This window comes from Exophiala spinifera, assembly GCF_000836115.1.
Source record: "Exophiala spinifera strain CBS 89968 unplaced genomic scaffold supercont1.4, whole genome shotgun sequence".
In the NCBI taxonomy this organism is placed as follows: Eukaryota; Fungi; Ascomycota; class Eurotiomycetes; order Chaetothyriales; family Herpotrichiellaceae; genus Exophiala; species Exophiala spinifera.
In genome coordinates, this window is record NW_015622516.1 from 2,735,063 (window position 1) to 2,754,375 (window position 19,313).

Sequence of the window (19,313 nt, forward strand, 5' to 3'; positions counted from 1 at the left end):
CTCAAGATAAGTCGCTTTGCCTTAGACCCGCCCTCCAAGAAACCATCAATCAAACATACATAATGTAGTTGTGATTTGTCAGTAAGTATGCTGCTAGAACGCTTGTGCGTTTTCGGGATATGTACCTAGGTAATCAAGAGTCCTGGTCCAGTGGAGGCGGTCGATGACTTTTAACAGAGTATGTCAGGCGTAGCCCATGACATTGGTGGTGCCTAGCTCCAGGTAGCACCCCGTCGTCCTACCTGATTCATCTCCATCCAAAAGGCTTTCCAGGATAGACGGCAGGGCAGACTTTCACACCAATACAGACGCATGTTCCATCGTAAGGGCCACGATTGAACCCGTCCAAGACTGAAGGCTACCACTCCTACACGTACAGGTAGAGAGGGTTCAGTAAATAACATCGTCTTCTTGACCCCTCTCCAGCTCTTCACCGCCATGGTCATCATCTTTGCTAGCGCTAGTGGGCCGTTGCTCATCGTCTTCTTTCGCCTCGTGTTTAGATGGCCCTTCCGCATTCAAAGTCATGTCGACGTCCGCCTTTCCACGCCCATTAGACTCGTCTCGATCACCGTCATCAGTTGCCAGAGGGAGGCTGGACCCGTTCCGTAGTCGATCTCCATCGCCTTCGGCGCGCTTAGTCACATCCTCCTGATCACGCTTGCTCTCGGGACTCGGGGACTCATGTGGCCGTTTCGATCGGTGCTCGTCCAGTTCTCGCCGGATGGTTTCCTCTGCCTCGTCTATTTGGCGCTTGATGATTTCTTCTTCGTGCTCCCTTAGTTCCCACGGCTTATAGTACTGCGTCACAACAACATCAGTAAGCATTCGATTATAGTTGACGCAGAAACAGAAAAAAAAGAAGAAGAAAGAAAAAAATACAAGACAGTTCAGTAGTTCAATGAACATACCAATGGAGGATCTGTCTTGGTCTTCAACGACCGAGCAACTGCCCTCAGATTCCTGTGTCGGATTCTCATGCCACCCTCGTCCCACCTGCGCTGCTCGATCCGTCGCACACGATCCAATTCCTCCTTTTTCCTACGAGCCGTGTCTGCCAGCTCCTCCTTCTCCCGCTTTAGTCGCTCCCGCTGTCGGTTCTCGATCTCTTCGCGCCGCGAGTTGCGCGCCGCCGCCGCGGATGCGGCGTTCGTGGCCCCCACGCCCGACTTGGGCGGTCTCGACGATTGCGCCAGTGTTCCCAGCAACGAGCCGAAGAGTCTGCGGTTGCGCGACTTGTCTTGTTCGACGTTGTTCAGCGAGGACTTTCTGCGCCCCGAGTCCGCCTGGCGCGGAGGAGACGACGCACCGCCTGCGCCATTGCGACTCGTCGTTGGCGATTGGGTCGTGGGAGAATCTGCTCGCTCGTTCGACGAGGGCTGCGCATCCAAGCGAGGCCGTTTGCTTGTTTCCGAGGAGATGGACGACTGGCGCCGCTTCAGAGATGGGGTCTCCGTAGGACTTTCGGGCTGGGGTTGAGGCTCGTCCGGGATGACGACGGCGGAGGAAATCATGTTGAAGAGTGGTGTTTCTTGGTGAGGTGCTCAAGACGATGGGCGCGAAAGACGGGGTAAATGTTATCTTGATGATGAATTTGTTGATATTCACATATCGCTCCGACACTTATGCATACTCTCAGGACCACATACAGCCTTGGAACTGGGGGGAAATCTGCGTCACGGAAAAATGAAGTTCGGGGTACAGTATACAAGTCTAGCTGAACCGGTAACTTGGGCACGGAGGACTCGTACTCGGTAGTCCGATGGGAACCTTTAGCTGGCAGTGGGTGGTGCTGCTGGAGGCTGAGCCGCGCAGCACGTGTTACTGAGAACTCGGGACTAGTTTTGCGGAGAAATTTGCCTCCAGCAAGTGACTAATACGAGGTACAGTATGTTAGCACAACAAGGCTTAGAAATTCTCCCGCGAGGCTCTGAGGGGCCTACGAGGTGCTTATACTGCACGCTACCGTCTTTCCATCCTTTTCTACGCGACATTTATCTCAACTACGACCCTCGTCCGACACATAAAACACCTGTACCTCCCTCTGTCAATCTCCCGTACCTCCAGGCCCCAACTCAACTCGACTCGACTCGATCGCACGGTTATAGCTTCTTGCCACAATGTCTCGCCATCATCCCGATCTCGTCATGTGCCGCAAAGCACCTGGCATCTCACTCGGCCGTCTCTGCGACAAATGCGACGGCAAATGTCCCGTCTGCGACTCGTACGTCCGGCCGACGACCCTGGTCCGCATCTGCGACGAGTGCTCCTTCGGCAACTACCAGAACAAGTGCGTCGTGTGCGGCGGCGAAGGAATCAGCGACGCATTCTACTGCTTCGAATGTACCAGGCTGGAGAAAGATCGAGACGGGTGTCCCAAGATCATCAATCTGGGTTCATCGAGGACGGATCTGTTTTACCAAAAGAAAAATTTCAGGAATCAACAATATTGAGAACATATGGGGATACATTTTTCCCCCCTCGGGGCCATGATCAGCACAATCAGTCGTTGAACACGGGGGCCCCAACGACGTCCGCACACATCAGACAGACCAAGCCGTATTTCCCACAAAAGATCCGGGGACGATTCCATCGATTTTACCAATCCTACTCACGCGGCGAGCTGGCCCCCCTCCTTTTTCCCCGGCTACAGCCATTCAATCACCAAGCCTCAATTGACCTCCTCTTTGACTGTTCAAGCCAAGCTGAATATTGGCAACGTCGGAGAAGTCACACGGTTGTAGAAATGGAAGATCCATTCCAGTAGCAATTACTTTCAGACGACTGGTGCCAGCCACCGCTGCCACGCTCCAACGAAGAAGTGTCGGTGGTCACACAAGCGTCCAGCTACACCAAGCGCACTCCCTCGCCTCGGACATGCTGCCCGATTGTCGCTATCCGTCGGACAACATCATTCTCGATGCATCTGTTGAACACTGCGGCGCCAGAACGAATGTGACGTCTGGTGTTTCGGAAAGGAGGCTAGGGGATCAGCAACATGAGCAGGGGCTTTAGCATTCTGAGACTAGGGAAGGAGGTTTATCGATTTTTGCGGTGGAAGATCGCAAAGTCACGCAATGCCCAGTCAGACTGTGACGAAGAATGGAACGAATTGATCTATTCTCGATACCTGCAGAGCCGAAAGCATATCAGGCTTCCTGCAATGAATGAAATTTCCACATCCCACATTTCCTTTTTGGTGCAATGTGTGAGCCAATCCTTCATGCGAGTGTTGAGTTTGTGATCCGTCTTCCCCCATCGCTATGCTAAAGTTCGTCTCCTTTTATTGTTAATGTCGTACTCGAGACCTTCACCTCTTCGACTCCCCAGTGCGATAATGATGTGTGGAGGGTCTGAGATGGGCTGGTCCCCTCGTCTCATCTTCTACCTGGCCTCTTCGGCCTCGCGAAACCACCACCTCTAGGCGTAGCGGTGCCAGAGCCTGGCGCCGAGGCCGCGGCGTTATCATCGTCGGCGTCACCCGCTTCTCCAGCGCCGACCCTCAAACTCCTGACTTCCTCCTCCAGCCGGCCGTCCAACTCATCTGGGTCCCCGGCCTCGAGCCTCTTCAAGACCTTGACGCCGTTGCCCTCGGCGATGTGCAGCAAGCCCCTCCGCGAGCTGGCGTAGACCATGCGCTCCTTGACCTTGCTCACGCCAGGACAGACGTAGATGAACACGGCGCCGCCGGGGACCGAGTAAAAGGTGTAACTCGGACGGTCGGTCGGGATCAGCGCGACGACCTGCGCCGGCACACCCACGGCGTCGTGCCTCGCGATCAACGTGATGGTTTCGGTGGCGACCTCGATGCCCAGTTGCACGGTGTACCCTTCGGCGCCGTCCGCCGCGGCACGCAGGGCATCGCGCGCGTCGTCGGTGATGTTCATGAACATGTCGCGGCCGCCGCGAGAGCCGATCACGCCCCCGCTGCCGCCTTCGCCCATGAGATCCCGGCCTCGCGTGCCGTGGCGCTCTTCCTCTTCGGCGCGCTTGACGGCCTGGAGTTCTCGCTCCTCGGTGCTCAGCAGGCCGACGTCGCCGCCGCCGCCGCCACCCCCACCGTCGGCTGAGGAGGCAGACGCAGGCGGTGCGGCCCTCTCGCCCCACTGCGCCGGGTCGAGAATCTCTTCCCGCTCCGTGAGGAAGACGGTCTCGTCGAACTTTTCGCCGCCGAGTTCCCGGACCAGCGTGGCGCGCGTCGACGCGAACAGCGTCTTCTGCCGCACCGCCGCCCGAGAGGGTATGTACGTCACCGCGACGAGGGACGGGGACGACGGCGCCCGGCGGAGGAGGAGGAAGAGCGGCGTCGTCGGCGTGAGCAGCGAGTCGAGACTAGATAGGCTGGAGGAGAATGTCGCCGACGAGGAAGAAAACGGGACGGCGTCGAGAGGAGTCAGGGACTCTTGGGTGATCGTGATCGGGAGCGCGAAGAGGGACGCCGTGTCCGAGGTGAAGCGTGTGAATGCATCGTGCAGTTGCGCAGACGCTGTGATGTGTCAATGGCAGTTAGATGTCAGCGTCGGGTCTTCTCAGTAGAACAGTACGTGCTGTGCCACCAAGGCGGTAACAGCCAAGAGGAAGAAGGGCGGAGAAATAAGTACCTGATATTCCGGACTGCATAGTGTCAGTTCCTAGATGTCTAGGACAGAGGAAGGGTGACTTGGTCGCTTGTGGTGAGTGAGTGAGCTAGTGGTGGTGGTGGTGGTGGTGGTGGTAGAGGTGGGATGATCTAGGACAGTGTACTCGTAGGGATTGCTGGATTGAAGCTCATCACTTTTGAGGGCGAGCCGGCTCTTATACGTGCAAAAGACTTCCTTGTGACAGTATCACTGTACTGGACGATACTTTGGATTGCAGTGGAATACTGGTTGTGTACGAGTAGCATATCGGCCGAGAGAGGAGAGTTGGTGTTGTTGACGACGACGACGAGGCTCATTCGGGCTCATGGTGGACTTTGGGGCCGAAACAAGCGGGGCTCTATTTACCTGCAATATTTACGCTCCCTAATATCGCAGACAGGCACGTATCAGGATTCAAAACATGACCAGGACTGAGGGACCGTCACCAGGCATCAGCATAGTATTCATTCGAAATTAATGATGCCTTGCGCCATTACTCTCCTCTCCCTTGTCTTTGCCTGACCCTCGAACGGTACAATGTTTGCTGTGGTCTTAGACCAAGGATATGTACAGATTGTTCGGGAATAACACCGCAGCGGTATCTCCCACCCGTCAGAAACGAAACTGGTGCTGGCTTTTTATATCCTCGCTCCGGAAAATGCAAAAGCTACCCGGTCTTGAGTACCTAGGTATAGGTGGGTAGGTGGGTAGGTGGGTAGGTCGATAGACGACGACCTTCTGTTCAGCTCCCAACTCTTTCTTTTCAATGCTTCCGCTTGATTATCCAACTCTTCTCACCAGGTTCCCAACAACAAGAAGAAGAGATTGCACTCTCACTCTTCATATTTCCCAGTCCCTAGCTTCAACCAGTTACTATCTTCGATATGACTCTTCAAAAACTCATACACGGTGAACGTCACGGCCTGACCGGGGGCCACTCTCATCACTCGCGGCGTGATACCCTTGTAAAACGCGCGGAAGCCCTCCTGCTTGAACATGTCCCTTGATATGGCCACGATTCTCGACACGGCCGTCTGGCCAGGCTCGGCAGGTGTCTTCTGTAACCTCGTCTTGATGGTATCGATGGGTGCGTTGGAGAAAGGTCCCATGGCGCCACTGATCAGCCCGATCACGGTGGTCTGGTAACTCGGCAGGTTCTGGCCCTGGTACTCGGGCTGCCACCGCTGCAGGATCTCCTTGAACTCTGTGTACGCGGTGAAGTTGACGGCCTGGTTCGTTCCCTGTCGCAGCGCCGTCAGCGACACACCCCGGTACAGGGCCCCGAGTCCTTCCTCGCGAACCACGGTCAACAGCGCGTGCGGCGCGCTTCGATATTTCGGGACGTCGAGAGGGTCGCTTAAGCTGTGGTATTGCGCTTGCATGCGAATCTTGACCACTTCCATCGGCGTTACGACTGCCACGGCTTCCGTTACACCGGCGCTCAGTCCAGCTGTGCAAAGTGTCAGTTGGCGAAACGCAAAGGCTGCCACCCACCGCGCGGCAGGTTGGGCTCCGAAACAGTTTCTTCGCCTTTTCTCACGTACCTAGAAAAGTCGCCCTGGATGTTACGATCCCATCCTTGTCCGCTAATAATTGCTTGTACCACTCGTATGACGTGAAGCGGATGGCCATCTTCGGTACGATGCCCGTCAAGACGGCTCCGAGACCCTTGTACAGCCCAAACGCGGTTTCCCGCTTGACGATGTCTCTTCCCGTCGCGATGAAGCCACGCTTCTTCTGCCCTGGCACCCGGCCCCTTCTTGACAGTTGCATTCGCACCTTGATTGTGTCGAGCGGATGGCACACGAGGGCTTCCATCATACCCGCGCCGCCTCCGGCTATCAGGTTGACGGCCGCAGACGCCGGTTTCTTGCCATGCTCGCCTTTTACACTTTTGGCAGACATTGTGAGCTTCGATTTTTATATCCGTGTGATACAATGATATGGTATGGTAATAGAGCTCCGTCAACGTTTGCTCGCTTGCTCGACCGTTCAGAGGCAGATAGGTATACGATTCGACAAATGCGCGCTTCACCAGCAGCAGACCTTTGCGAAATGGACGTCTGACAGTCCCAGGTATGATGGTAGGGAGGTAGGCAAATCAGCGAGCTCTCTATAGCTACAAACAGTACGAATACCCAAGCCGGAAACCAGGAGAGTGACAGGAAGGACTCTGGGGAGAGGAGAGGAGAGGATGATCTCGAAAAAAAAAGGCAAGTGAGAGGAGAGCTGCCAGACAGAGAAACACAAAGCACGGGGAAGGGTGAGGTCACTTCTTCTACAAGCAGAGAAAACCAAGAATCCAGTCATGTCAATCCATGGCAAGCCGTTCCAATCCGAGTTCCAGGGCTGAGTCGAGAATAACTTTGGTAGATGGGCACGCGTTGCCGCAAATCTTTGTGCATCAGAAAAAGAGCACGTCCTTTCGGCCGAGGTACAGAGAGGCCAGGGGCCCCATCTCGCCGCGGGAGGATCATTGGGAGAAGGCCGTGCAGGGCCTTGAGCATGCGAGGGGTGAATGGAGAATAATGGAGAAGAATTCCCTAGGCATCTTTGGTGGCCACGGTGGTCGACTCGCTTCCGGTGGAGGGTCGATGTCATCCGAGAGAATAATTCATGTCATCGGTTTGTTGACTTTTCTGTCGTCTCTCTCTTCCTCCCTTGCAAATTGCGGGGGAAGTGAAGCAGCAGCGCAGCCAAGCCGAGCATGTGATGGAGTTTGCTTTCTGTACTGTCGGCAAAATAGTTATTCCAGGTCCCTTCCAGATGCCTACAACAATACAAACTGCAACCTCGAGTAGGCTCATTCTTTACTTCTTTATTGCCGACGACTCTCTGTGGTCTTTTCCCCCCTCCAAGGTTAGTCCCGTCGTCCCTCAACCCCGGCTCTAGTCAGTCAACACATGGCTCCGTCTTCGGCCAGCTCCAGTCACCGTTCCGGAGCCCAGACCGAACAATTACCGGACACCCGACCGTGGTGCAATACGTTCTGGGTCCGTCAGCCGCAGCCTTTTCCGAATCCTCCCGAGCCATCAGAAGGCCTCGTGTGGCGTTGAAGGAACGTCCGTATGATTGATTGTACTTATCCGAACGTGAACCTCGGATCCCCCTTAACCTATGTTGATTGACTCATAAATAAATTGCTGTTGTTTTGGGAATCAAAGGAGAGTCACTCTATCCTAACTAGTAGGACTTTACAACATACCTCGGTGGGCTTATAAAGGATACCCGTTACCTCATCCAAGCGAGGACAACACTGGTCGAGCAAACAATTTTGGAGTATTCGAGGTGAAGCGAACCACAGCAGAGACAAAGATGAGAGTGTCAGGTGCAGGAAAGGTAGGCTCTTACTACCTACCTGACCTTAGGTTGGTATTAGTAAGGTACTTTGCACATCCTAATGACGCCGCCACTCGCCCTTCCTGGGTAGGCAATATCGTGACTATACAATATCAAACAACCACCATTTCCGGCCGCTGTTCCTTTTCACACAAAGGTACCTCCATCCCTGCCGTGAAGCCACCACTCTTTGAAGAAACAATTACTTGATCAAAGAAAAGTAACGAAAATCGTCAGTTCCGTCATAAACCTCCAATATCAACCCAGTCAAATCATGACAGACATGCAACCATCAAAGCCTCGTAGTGACCTCGAGTCTCTCCCTTGACACGCTGGATCAAATCCTTCTTGTAGCGATGAGCATAAGCGCGCTTCACCTGGTCCAAATGAGCTCTGTCCCAGTGAACACGCACCACGCGTTGAACGAGAAGGACATCTTTGGTCCCGAGGCCAGCCATTGCAGCTTCCAGTTGCTCTGCATCCGACATGGCACGGTCAGTCGCGCGACGCACCATAAGCAACAGAGCATCCTTCATGTGGCCGGAAAACTCGGACGCAATAACCTTTTCAAGCTGGCTGTGATATTTCTGTTGCCAGTGGTGGTTCAGCGCTCGGATTTGGCCATCGCTTCGGTTCGCGAGGATGCTGCAGACCGTGATTTGATCGGTGCCGATGCGTGCGTCCATGGCGCGGTGCAGTTCATTCACGTCTCGTTCGAGTTCGTGTGGAATCACGGGAGCGGACTCTTCCTGCCTCGTGGCTGCCATGACCATGCTGAACAGCCTCTCTGTCTTCATCGAAAGATCACCCTTTACGTCGTCTTCGAGGGTGCGTCTGAATGTCTGGTGGTACGCTTGTTTGATGGCGCGCATGTCTGCGTTTGAGCGGCCGAGGAGTACGTCATTCAGCGTCTCCTCTCTTGTTCCTATTCCTTTGATTGCGTCGTGGACCGAGTGCACATCGTGCATGAGTGGGCCCTGGACGATGGCGACCAATCCATCGCAAAAGTATCTCGACGTCTCTGACTTTATGTCTCTTTCCAGATCACGACGATGCCGTTGATTGTATGTATTTCTCAGCAACGCTATTTGTAGAGGATCTGGTTTTGCCAAGATCCGAATGAGGGCGTTCTCATCCGTGCCGAATCCCTTCATCGCTGCTCTCAACGCATCGGCGTCGCGCGAAGCGTCACCTGGTGCCTGCGCTCTGGGGTCGTAGCCTAGCGAGGGCATTGCCGGTGGAGGAGCCCATTGCTGCTGTGGCGGAGGGAAACCGCCCTGCGGTGGCCCGTATCCGCCGTGCTGTTGTGGAGGAGGGAATTGTCCTGGAGGTGGTCCGCCATAACCACCTTGCGGTGCGCCCCAATGTTGTTGCGGCGGTGGACCACCATAACCTCCTTGTGGTGGGGGAGGATAGCCACCGTGCTGAGGGGGGCCTTGGCCGTAGCCTGGACCTTGAGGAGGGTATCCCCCTCCGTACGGAGGCTGACCTTGAGGAGGACCGTATGACATCCGCTGTTGTGGTTGTGAGAAAGGTCTATGGGATAATCGAGGAAACAAGTGGGATGTAGAGGGGTAATGTGAAGCTCGGGAAGAGTTACGGAGAAGTAGAGTCAGGTAGGTAGGCAGATACGAAGCAGGATGTTTGCCTTTTTCCCAAGCACGGCAAGGTATTAATGGTGTATTTCTATCTGACAGCCAAGGCTGCTGGGCCATTCGCAAGATGACGCGGGAACGAGTTGCTGCAGCGCGGTAGTACCAGGTGGGCAGTGACGAGCGCACTTGTACCTACACAGCCGCAACCGAGCGGACAGCAGCCTATCATCATCGAATGCGGGGGACACCGCCACATGGCGCAGCATCGTTGGCGTGGCGTCTAGCGAAAGAAGGCAGCCTTGGCAAATCACGTGGTCGGCATTCCACTTCCGTTGTGCCCAAGAGAGGGACTCTCTGCTCGTACTCGTACTCGTACTAGTATTCCTCCTTGAGATTTGTATGCGAGCAAGGCGTACCCGCAATTCGTACAGTATTGGAGAACCATTCATTGTTGTCGCGGAGAGACACAATCACATTGCCATACACTACATCATATCGTATCATCGTCAACAACTACAGTACAACAAACAGACTCACGGCACTCTCGAGTTCAACCATCGCCACTAGCTCGACTCAATGGACATCAAGAACACCTTGGCCGGGGTCGACCATCACTCTGCAGGCTGATCCTCGTAAAAGACCAGCGCTCTGACCTCGATACTCTCTCGCGAGCTTTCGTTGACCGTCTCCGGATTCACAAACGCAGTATGCGGGACTCTCCTCGCCCTCCCGTCCAACTTGGAGTCAAAGCACTTGATCAGCAACGTCTCCTCGGGCGCCTGCCCGTAGCGATAGTACCACTTGTGTTCCGGGTTGGGTCGCACGGTGTACGTCTCCCCCCTCCTGTCAGGGTATATGAGCCCGACGCCGATGAGGTCCGAGTCCGGGACGGAGTGGGCGTCGGCGACCGCCAAGGGATCTTTCAGAATCTTCTTGATCGGCCGCCAGACGTTGATGATCTGGTACCGGGTCGTGAGCAGCCGCTCGGCGTCCTCGGGTAGGTGGTGAGGCACGCGGTTCTTGGCCGCACTGTAGCTCTGGTCGATGTGGACTCGGTTGACGGGTCCTCGGAGGTTGATGGCGGCAGGAGACGCCCCTGCTGCTCTTCCGTCCTTGGGCGCTCGACGGATGGTATGGTCAAAGATGAAGATACGAGAAGCTCCCGTCCTGTTGTTTCCCACCCCCGGGGGCTCACGTCAGCCAAAATTATTCACCGGCAAAACAAATCCATACCAAAAAAGAACGGGGTTTCGGGGAAATACTCACGCGTCTTTCAACAATTGCTCCGTCTCAGGGTAATACTGGGCCTTGATCTGCTCGTCGTCGACAAAGTCCTTCTCGACGCTCTCGCGGCGGAAGATCTGGAATCCGTTCTTGTCCAGGGTATACCCGCCCTCTTCGCCTCGGATGTCGTGGATTGTCACGTCCAACGGCTCATAGGGCCTCTCGTACGTCTCGGGCTTGCCGACGTAGCTTGGAGGAGGAGGGCTTCCGTCACCAGGGTCCTTGTAATAGTTCAAAGATGTGCGAACATGGTGCTTCTCGGTCTGAGCAGCCGATGTGCCTTTCAACTGAGTCGTCAGAGGCTCGAAGGAAGTAGAGTGTCCGCCGGGTTGCTGGACCGCCGCTGATGCCATTGTTGGGGGTTTCTGCTGTATGATGTCGTGAGTACTATCGGTGCACCTGAGCTCGTTGATATCCTCGGGTAACGACCGACAATGAGGAGGCGCGACACTTTCATCCTTATGAACCATACCACACAAGCCATGCCTGATTTGTCAGACAGCACGCAATCTGTCCCGTCATACACACCATCCATATACAATGTGTGGGGTAAGACATGGACGAGGGTCTATACACCAAGTCATCCGCCAATAGAAGTCGAGGTTATTGAATGACGTGCCCTTGGACCTATGTCTTGTGTCGAAACAATCGAGGCATGACACGGCATCTACACGACGCGTTTATCATTTCTATGAGTGCTTATCAATCCAAAACGCTCTTGATTATAATTCCTTGCGTGTCAGCTTCGTGATTGTCGTACCGTCACCGAGGACATCGGCTTCTTCCTCGAGCACGTAGCCCTTGTACCGGGGTAACGCAATAGTCCAGACAAACCAATACGCGATGCCAAAGAACAAGCTAGCAGAAAAGTAATCAGTCATCGGGTGATGCTCTTCCAGCAAGGGCGGGATACCACTTACACAGCAAGACCCACCAACGCATAAGTCGCGTAGAAGAAATTGACATCGGATGAACCGCCTTTTGGAGGGAAGAGTGGTGCTACGATCAGCGACACGCTGAGCAGGATCCGGAGCCAGACGGCCGGCAGCCATGCCTTGAACGGTCGCAGCAAATCAGGTTTCTGGTGTCGCAAAAGGATCAGGCCTGATGCCACGGCAAACGCAAAAAATTGGCCTGCATATCCCTCGACGTCGGCGATGAAAGAGTATACCGTGGCAGAGGGGGGGAGTGCAATGACCAGGACTGATGGTATGTAGTGCACTATGAGGCCTCCCATTGGCGAGCCGAACGGTTTCGACGAAGCAAGAACTTCAGGATAAGGCAAAAACCCCTGCCGCGCAACTTCCTGGTTGACCCGGGCCTGGCGAGTGGTGTGTCAGATAGCTACTACAAGTAGACGGCGCAGGCACACCAGGTAGATTGAAACACATACCAAACTGAATGTCACCACCATGACATTACCGGCCGCACTCAATGCGATACCTATCGGCAAGAACTTGTTGCCAAAGCCAGCTCCAAATACCCGCTCGAAGAACAAGGCGGCGATCAGCTCTCTGCTGCGCTTCACCTCCTCCAGAGGTACGACAGCGAGATAGGCGATGTTGACCAAGATGTACATGATACAGGCGGTCAGTAGAGCAACCGGGCCTACTGTCTTCAGAGTCCGAACAGGGTTCTTGACCTCGTTAAGAACATTGTTGACATTGCTGAGCCCGGCGTACGAGTACAAGATTTTGAAGCAGGCGGTAGACAGAGTGTTAAAGTCCCATACTGAGCCTGACCAGAGGTCATCCCAGCTGGTGGCCGTAGTAATGGCCGAGGGGTCAGTCGGAGATGTCTCTGGTCGAAAGATGATGACAAACAGACCCGTCAGGATCATGAAGACGATCAAACCTATCTTGACCCAACCGAGGACATTTTGTATCCATATGCCAGTCTTGTAGAAGCACCCATGCACGATAGTGATCCATGTCAAAAGGCCGACTGCAAGTAGCTTTGTGTTCAGATCTCCCGGCTCGACTCCGGTGGCAAACAGGACGTACTTTGCGAACACGATGCAGTTGCTGGCCGTGAAGCCCAGGAGAACAGCTTGCACAGCGACAAGGGTCGACGTCAGGAACCGCGGCTTCCGGTACGTGTATTCCAGGTACACCTTGACACCGCCAGATCGAGGCAGCATGCATCCATATTCCATGTCAATGGCCAGGCCTGCCCATGCCACCAACGCCCCTACGATCCAGAGGGCCAATGCGAGGCCAGGGCTGCCGACATTCTGAACAATCGTGCCTGGCATCGCAAATATACCACTCCCGATCACTCTTGAGATCACAAGCACATACGCGCTTGCCCAGCCGATATTGCGACCAGAAGTGGCTGTCTCAGGGAGGACATCGTTCTCGATCTTGCGCTCAATAGCGGCATCCCGTAACTGTCGCTCACCTGCGGTGGTCGACTCGTCAGTGGACGACCTGGCTGATAGCAAGGGCGAGGTTTCGAGGTCACGCATCGCGAAGGTGTCTTGACGATTGATGGAAGCTTCACTGGTAGCGTGGTAGTCGACGTTGAATGGTTCACTCTCTTGATTTGTTTCGGTGCCTGATAGATGCATCAGCTTGTTCAAGGACGAACACACGCATATATTTCGGCATCGGGACGCAATACAAGCATGTGTCTTTCAGCAGGCCGAAGTGGTGTACATGCTGACAAACTGAGAGAAGACGCGATCACCAGGGCATGAATGATGTACGAGGACTCAGAAGGCTGGTTCCAAGACCATATGAGCCGTGTCGATCCATTGCACGGCCTGAGACATAAGACAAGGAGAGCGCGCGGTGGCTGAAGGGATAAGACGACATTGCTCATCTCGCCCGATCATCACGCAATTCCAGGGGCACATGCAGTTCGAGGCCAACCTTACGTGGAACATCCCACGTCGCGTCAGGCACAATTTCGCCATTTCTTAGGGACTGTTGTCATTGTCATTAACTGTGCGCTCCCTGACCAATTCCGGATTTCCAATGCTCACTGCTGGTGGATGAGAAATACCTACTCCGTACTTGTAGGGGAGATACTGCTCGTCCACTGCCCTCTGCCGAGGTTGTACAGATCAAAAGTACTGCACGTGACATGCTTATTGGGACATTAGGGCATTACAACTCCGAGATCTAATGCCGCATTGTTCGTCCACTGTTGCAGCAATTTGGATGATATTCTCAAGTCATGAATATGCTGACCCTGGGCGATACACTTGAATGGTCTTGCTATTCCTGCTAAGGGGCCAATCCAGCTCCCACCAAAGCTGCCTGATATTAGAGGAATCGCATTTCCTATCCGACTCCACGGCAGCGGTCACTGTGAGAAGGTTCCGTCAGTCCCTACTTCTCCAACACCTGGCACCGTGTTGCGTCCTAGTTCCTTTGTCAGGGATGCTTTGCGAACCAGCCCAAGCAGAGTCGCCTGAATAGACAAGCCCAGCAATTTCTCGTTTTCCGTAGCACCTTCCTGGGAATAAGTGCCATGGACGAGCATGATCTCGCTGCTATGAAACACCCCAGCGTTTGGCAGTCCAGCCAGATGGATGTTCAGACAGCTCGCATTGTCAGAGTATCCCTAAGATGGAAAGCCTGGAGTGTGGCTGTTCTTAGTCAGTATACCGACCTGGCACTCGGTTCCAGATTCTGCCCAAAGCTGCTGATCAGCTCCTTTCTTGGACAAGTTCTCAGGATAACCTATCACTCGAGAATTTCGCTGTCAATTTTGGGTTGGTTCGGGGGGAAAGTCGCTGCTAGGTAAGCAGGAGCATTGTCTATCCCAGGATAAACAAAGTCTCTGAGTCGGCGTTTGTGCGTGCTAGGACAGCGACATGGGCTAGCAAGCGGTTTAGTCGGGCATGTTCCGGACACCGCAGCACTGTGACATTATCTGCTAGGGCACGGAATGCGAGAGCCCGGTGCTCGATGACACCCTGATGGGCTTCGGGTAAGGTTTGCGAAGAGCGAGAAAGAAGTCAGGCTGAATATCTCTGCGCCAATAATCGGCGGAGATTCTAAAATCCCTGATGAAGCCATTCGAGGTACGCTGGAGGCCTACCTGATTCTCGGGACGCACCGAAAATACTGAGTCGAGCCACCAGCCAGTAGCTAGACACACGAGAACCATGAAGCCTGTCGACAGGGGGGCCACGTGGGATAATACACCTCCTTGTTCCATCAAAGGTGGTCACTTGGCCAGCAGGTGAGAGCGAGCGTTCGCTTTACTCACTGAGTTGTCAGAAGAGGAAGTAGAGAAGAAGATGGAAGTGTCGGCAGGCCAGGAGATAATGCAGCCAATACCAGCGCCACTCGTCGCACGTGACAGCCATCATACGGGGTTCCAGTGATGTACGAGACTCTTACAGCATCCTCGCAGCGACATCAGACTCCATTATCTACACCGGATCGATTCAAGCGAGCGTGATGGAGCACGACACGGCACGAGAGAAGCCGCCTAGCGCACAAGACAGACCATGTAGGGAAAACCTACTTAAAGGCTCACCAGATCTAAGGCCAGACAGAGCACGCAAAGTGTCTGTTGCCAACCACACGAAATAGGGAGAACCTCTGCTCAGTGCAAAAAAATACAGTGGAAGTCCAGCGAAATGAAAGCCTTTCCCTACTCCGCCATTGCAGCTGTCTTGTCAGCAAGCAGCACCTTTGTGGGCGGACTCGCCGCCAACGTCACCATTTACCAACCCAGCGTCGCATTTGTACCAACACCACTCCCGGCTCCAGGTCCAGCCAGCAACTTCGAAGCCATCATCGAACAGTTCAACCTGCTCGGACGCACAACGGCATGGAACCTGGTCAAGAAGATCAAGTTTGAAGGCGACACCGGCGAGCCCGAGGGCATGGTCAACCTGGGCGAGGAGCGCTACATCCTCGGCGGCGGCCAATGGACCAACAAGACGGTCTCGTACGGCAAAAACGTCATCATCAACGGCACCGACCGCACGCCTGGATCTGGCTACGCGCACTTGACCGTGTACGACGGGCAAGGCAAGCGCATCGCCGACGCGACCCTGACCGAGCCGGGCGCCATCGAATACCACATCGGCGGCATCGAGTACGACGGCGAGAAGATCTGGGCCACCATCGCCCAGTACCGACCCAACACCACCGCGACCATTGTCTCCGTGGACCCCACGACGCTGGAAGACCAGAACGTCTTCCACTATGCAGACCACCTCGGTGGCATCGTGCACGACACCCAGAAACTGGAACTCAGCACGTTGAACTGGGGCGCGCGCAACGCTTCAGTCTGGGACTTGAAGACCGCCCCCGGAGCAGCCTGCCCGTACCCGGCATTCAGCCAGCCGAAATCCGTGGCCAGGAATCCGACTTACTTTGTCGACTATCAGGTAAGCAAACAAGCAAGCAACCACGCACGCCGTAAGCGAATGATTGATTCAACTTGAATCTTGAACCCAGAAACGCACGCTCCTGTTGCTCTGGTCCACTCGAACACATCCGCTGACTGACACTTCTCACAAATCTTTTTGGCAATAGGACTGCAAGTTCCTAGGTTATTCCCAGGTATACGCCGGCCGTCCGACCATGATGTGCTCGGGTGTCGCGACGTACTCGAACAACGTGACCGTCGGGGGCATCGCCATCGTCGACACAGAGACAATGGTGCCGTACTCCGAGGTGCCCGTGACCCTGGTCAGCGATCTGGGGACGCCGATCACCCAGAATCCTTTCGACGTCGCGCTTGTGAACGGGAGAATGCGTCTGTATTTTTTGCCCGACCAGCGCAACTCGACCTTGTACGTCTACGAGGCCGAGGAGGAGAGTCCGTATGAGTATTAAGACCGCAACCATGAAACATCCTCGTGTGGGTGGTCAGCGTGGGGAGACTGGATACTGAAGCCAGTGAGCGTACTAATTTAGTAGTCGAGGCCAAACTCAGTACCTGGGGAAGATGGACTATGCCCGTACATACACGCTTCAATAATAGTACATACCCAATAAAAACTCTCTTGCCGTAGTACCTAATCAGGTACATATCTGCGCTCCATGGTCAGCTTGAACCCTTTGAATACCCTTGTCGTTGTCAAAAAGTGAATCTAGGAAGAAACGTCGAAATGAATATGCATAAATCGAGACTTCGCTACATCAGATAAATGGGCGGGTATCATATCAAAACACTGGGCAATATCCAGTCCAGTCCAAGTTTGAGGCATAAATGACAGCCTATCAAACTGTTCCCAATGCTGATGCATATAAACGCCACACACCACGCTCAAAGAACGCATCAAAACAAAGGACAAAATGAGACTGCACGACACCAGTGCGATGCCCTCATATATTCTCCACAAATCTCGTGCCACTTCTTCCACTGCTTCTGCTGATATGACTACCATCTTGACTCGCCAGACTTCGACCAACTCCATCTCTCTGCATCTGGCCAGGTATGTTTAGTCCGGTGGGCAAGGGAGGAGCATCTTCGTCCAAGGTCGGTGGTGGTTGAATGGGCAGCCTGATCGAGCTCGCAGCAGGACTCAGCGTGACGGGAGTTCGAGCGGGACTGGGCCGCATCACTGCAATGCCTTCAGGTCGGCTTGGTGCGTTCAGGGATGTCTGACTATCACTACCGATGGTACCGGCAAAATCCCTCACAGTTGAGCCTAGCCCCGCGAGCCCAAAAGGTAGCTCGCCGGCTTTTCCACCCGATGCAGCAGTTGTTGGTGAAGGTGGGAAAGTGGGCGAGTGGTTGCCTTTGCCTCCGTAAAACCCATCATGATCACGATAGAAAGAAGCACCGGCAAGGCTCCTTTCTGCGCCGTGCAGAGGGTCGGATGGACCAGCCTCGGCCTCCTTCTCAAACGCACCATAGTTGCCACCATACGGGTCACCTCCACTGCTCAACACCGGCGCAATCTTTCGACCGGCAATCCTTTGGAAGCCGCGTTCGGAATCCTTCGCGCTAAAATCCGTCCCACCGGTTGCCGTGGTGGCATTTGTCTGCAGGCTGTGAGGTCGAAGTCTTCTGAGATTGTGAGCAACGGCGGCAGTAAACGGTGTATTAGATGATCGCATAGACATGGGATAGCGGTTGTCCGAATCACTCCCAAGCTGCCTTGCAGCAATCTGTTCCGGTAGTTGGCCACGCGCCTTGAGTCGACGCCGATACCAACGAAGAACGACAAGCAAGATAGCCAAAGCCACCGCAATCCCAGCGATGCCTCCGACCACACCGCCAACGACTTGTTGCTGTGTGGGACTTAGCCCAGGACCGTCACCTCCAGAATCAGACTTTGACGAGGGACTTGAACTGGATGCAGAGCCAGACGTTTCCGTAGGCGAGCCCGTCTGTACGATACCCCCTGGAAGGTACCCCGTCGAAGCTGCACCTGAATCGAAGTAATCAGAGGAATAGGTCGGTGAGGGTGTGCTGGTTAGATCTCCAAATGTGAAGGTTGCCGAAGTGGTAGCTGTGTCGATATCAGTGATGAGCCCCGTTTGGCTGTAGTCGGTGGCTGTGACGAATGCAGTTACATTTGGTGTTATGAAGGTCCCATTAATGAGCGAGATCTCGTAAGTAGACGTGGCTGTAACAGTAACTGTGAGCTCTGTGATTGTGGCAGAGGTTGTAGTGCCGTTGGTCGGACCGTTAGGAATTATGGAACCTGTTGTGCTGGCTGTCGTGCTGGACCCTGTTGAGGTGGTAGTCACCTCCACAGTCCCTGAAGTTGTCGAAGAAGAGGTCGACGAAGGGTCATCGGTGGTCGATGTAGAGGTCTCAGATGCGGTGTTGCTACTGTCTGTTGCTTCATTCCCAGGAACGGTAAGAGAAACAGCGGCTGTCCCCATGTTTGATAGGGAGACAACGGTTCCAGATGGAGCAGCCGTTATCTCCGTCACTTTGGACACTGAAGTACCGTCATTGACATTGATTTCAACCACGCTCGCAGTGACGGTCGCATCTGGGGCTCGGGGCCGGAGGTATATGCCCTGATCCCCCCGGGGCAAGACTTGTCGTGGTACACGTTGGTATTCACCATAGATGTTTCGTCTTTGGAAATCCGATAAGCTAATTGTTCGAGTTGCATGAACGGGTTCGTCCGAGTCGTCGCTTCGAATACCAAGCTCCGATGTGAAGAGGCCCTCGGTCATTCTTGAACCCGTGTCTCGGGGGTTCCGCACTTCAGGATTAGATATTCTCATGCGCTTCGCGGGTCTTTCCATTTTGTCGAATGGGCTATAAGGTTCATATATTTGTTGATATTAGTTGGGGTTTGGATGGATGTATTTTCCTGGTACTTTATTCGAGACTCTTTGGTTAATCTCGATTATATGCCTTGTGTTGGGGAGCGTATATTTCCGACTTTTGTTGTTGTGATCCTATTGAACGAGCGGCTGACAGGGTAGGTATACAATGCGGAACACGAGATGGTGACAAAATGAGCGACTGGTGGAAACGAATGGCAGCTGGCGCGAAGCGCAGCAGGTGGAACAGGGTATGGAGAAAGACCTGT

The 19,313-nt window shown here is 54.3% G+C and overlaps 9 protein-coding genes across 9 annotated transcripts; 2 read left to right on the forward strand and 7 right to left on the reverse strand.

The window, feature by feature from the left end:
- Positions 1–390: 390 nt before the first annotated feature.
- PV08_06196 (uncharacterized protein) lies at positions 391–1,514 on the reverse strand (the record flags this gene model as incomplete). Its single annotated transcript, XM_016380534.1, has 2 exons — positions 391–801; positions 912–1,514. 2 exons carry the CDS (start codon positions 1,512–1,514, stop codon positions 391–393), a joined length of 1,014 nt encoding a protein of 337 aa, XP_016236361.1.
- A 606-nt stretch (positions 1,515–2,120) lies between these two features.
- PV08_06197 (PHD finger-like domain-containing protein 5B) lies at positions 2,121–2,453 on the forward strand (the record flags this gene model as incomplete). Its single annotated transcript, XM_016380535.1, has 1 exon — positions 2,121–2,453. One exon carries the CDS (start codon positions 2,121–2,123, stop codon positions 2,451–2,453), a length of 333 nt encoding a protein of 110 aa, XP_016236362.1.
- A 924-nt stretch (positions 2,454–3,377) lies between these two features.
- Positions 3,378–4,620, reverse strand: PV08_06198 (uncharacterized protein; the record flags this gene model as incomplete). The annotated part of the gene is made up of 2 exons (XM_016380536.1): positions 3,378–4,486; positions 4,602–4,620. 2 exons carry the CDS (start codon positions 4,618–4,620, stop codon positions 3,378–3,380), a joined length of 1,128 nt encoding a protein of 375 aa, XP_016236363.1.
- An 832-nt stretch (positions 4,621–5,452) lies between these two features.
- PV08_06199 (uncharacterized protein) lies at positions 5,453–6,524 on the reverse strand (the record flags this gene model as incomplete). The annotated part of the gene is made up of 2 exons (XM_016380537.1): positions 5,453–6,069; positions 6,164–6,524. 2 exons carry the CDS (start codon positions 6,522–6,524, stop codon positions 5,453–5,455), a joined length of 978 nt encoding a protein of 325 aa, XP_016236364.1.
- A 1,706-nt stretch (positions 6,525–8,230) lies between these two features.
- On the reverse strand, positions 8,231–9,469 carry PV08_06200 (uncharacterized protein; the record flags this gene model as incomplete). Its single annotated transcript, XM_016380538.1, has 1 exon — positions 8,231–9,469. One exon carries the CDS (start codon positions 9,467–9,469, stop codon positions 8,231–8,233), a length of 1,239 nt encoding a protein of 412 aa, XP_016236365.1.
- A 695-nt stretch (positions 9,470–10,164) lies between these two features.
- PV08_06201 (uncharacterized protein) lies at positions 10,165–11,190 on the reverse strand (the record flags this gene model as incomplete). Its single annotated transcript, XM_016380539.1, has 2 exons — positions 10,165–10,720; positions 10,820–11,190. 2 exons carry the CDS (start codon positions 11,188–11,190, stop codon positions 10,165–10,167), a joined length of 927 nt encoding a protein of 308 aa, XP_016236366.1.
- A 369-nt stretch (positions 11,191–11,559) lies between these two features.
- Positions 11,560–13,304, reverse strand: PV08_06202 (uncharacterized protein; the record flags this gene model as incomplete). Its single annotated transcript, XM_016380540.1, has 3 exons — positions 11,560–11,695; positions 11,758–12,158; positions 12,231–13,304. 3 exons carry the CDS (start codon positions 13,302–13,304, stop codon positions 11,560–11,562), a joined length of 1,611 nt encoding a protein of 536 aa, XP_016236367.1.
- Positions 13,305–15,434: 2,130 nt separating this feature from the next.
- On the forward strand, positions 15,435–16,644 carry PV08_06203 (uncharacterized protein; the record flags this gene model as incomplete). The annotated part of the gene is made up of 2 exons (XM_016380541.1): positions 15,435–16,193; positions 16,342–16,644. The coding sequence occupies 2 exons, from the start codon at positions 15,435–15,437 to the stop codon at positions 16,642–16,644; spliced, it is 1,062 nt and encodes a 353-aa protein (XP_016236368.1).
- A 492-nt stretch (positions 16,645–17,136) lies between these two features.
- Positions 17,137–19,023, reverse strand: PV08_06204 (uncharacterized protein; the record flags this gene model as incomplete). Its single annotated transcript, XM_016380542.1, has 1 exon — positions 17,137–19,023. One exon carries the CDS (start codon positions 19,021–19,023, stop codon positions 17,137–17,139), a length of 1,887 nt encoding a protein of 628 aa, XP_016236369.1.
- Positions 19,024–19,313: the final 290 nt, after the last annotated feature.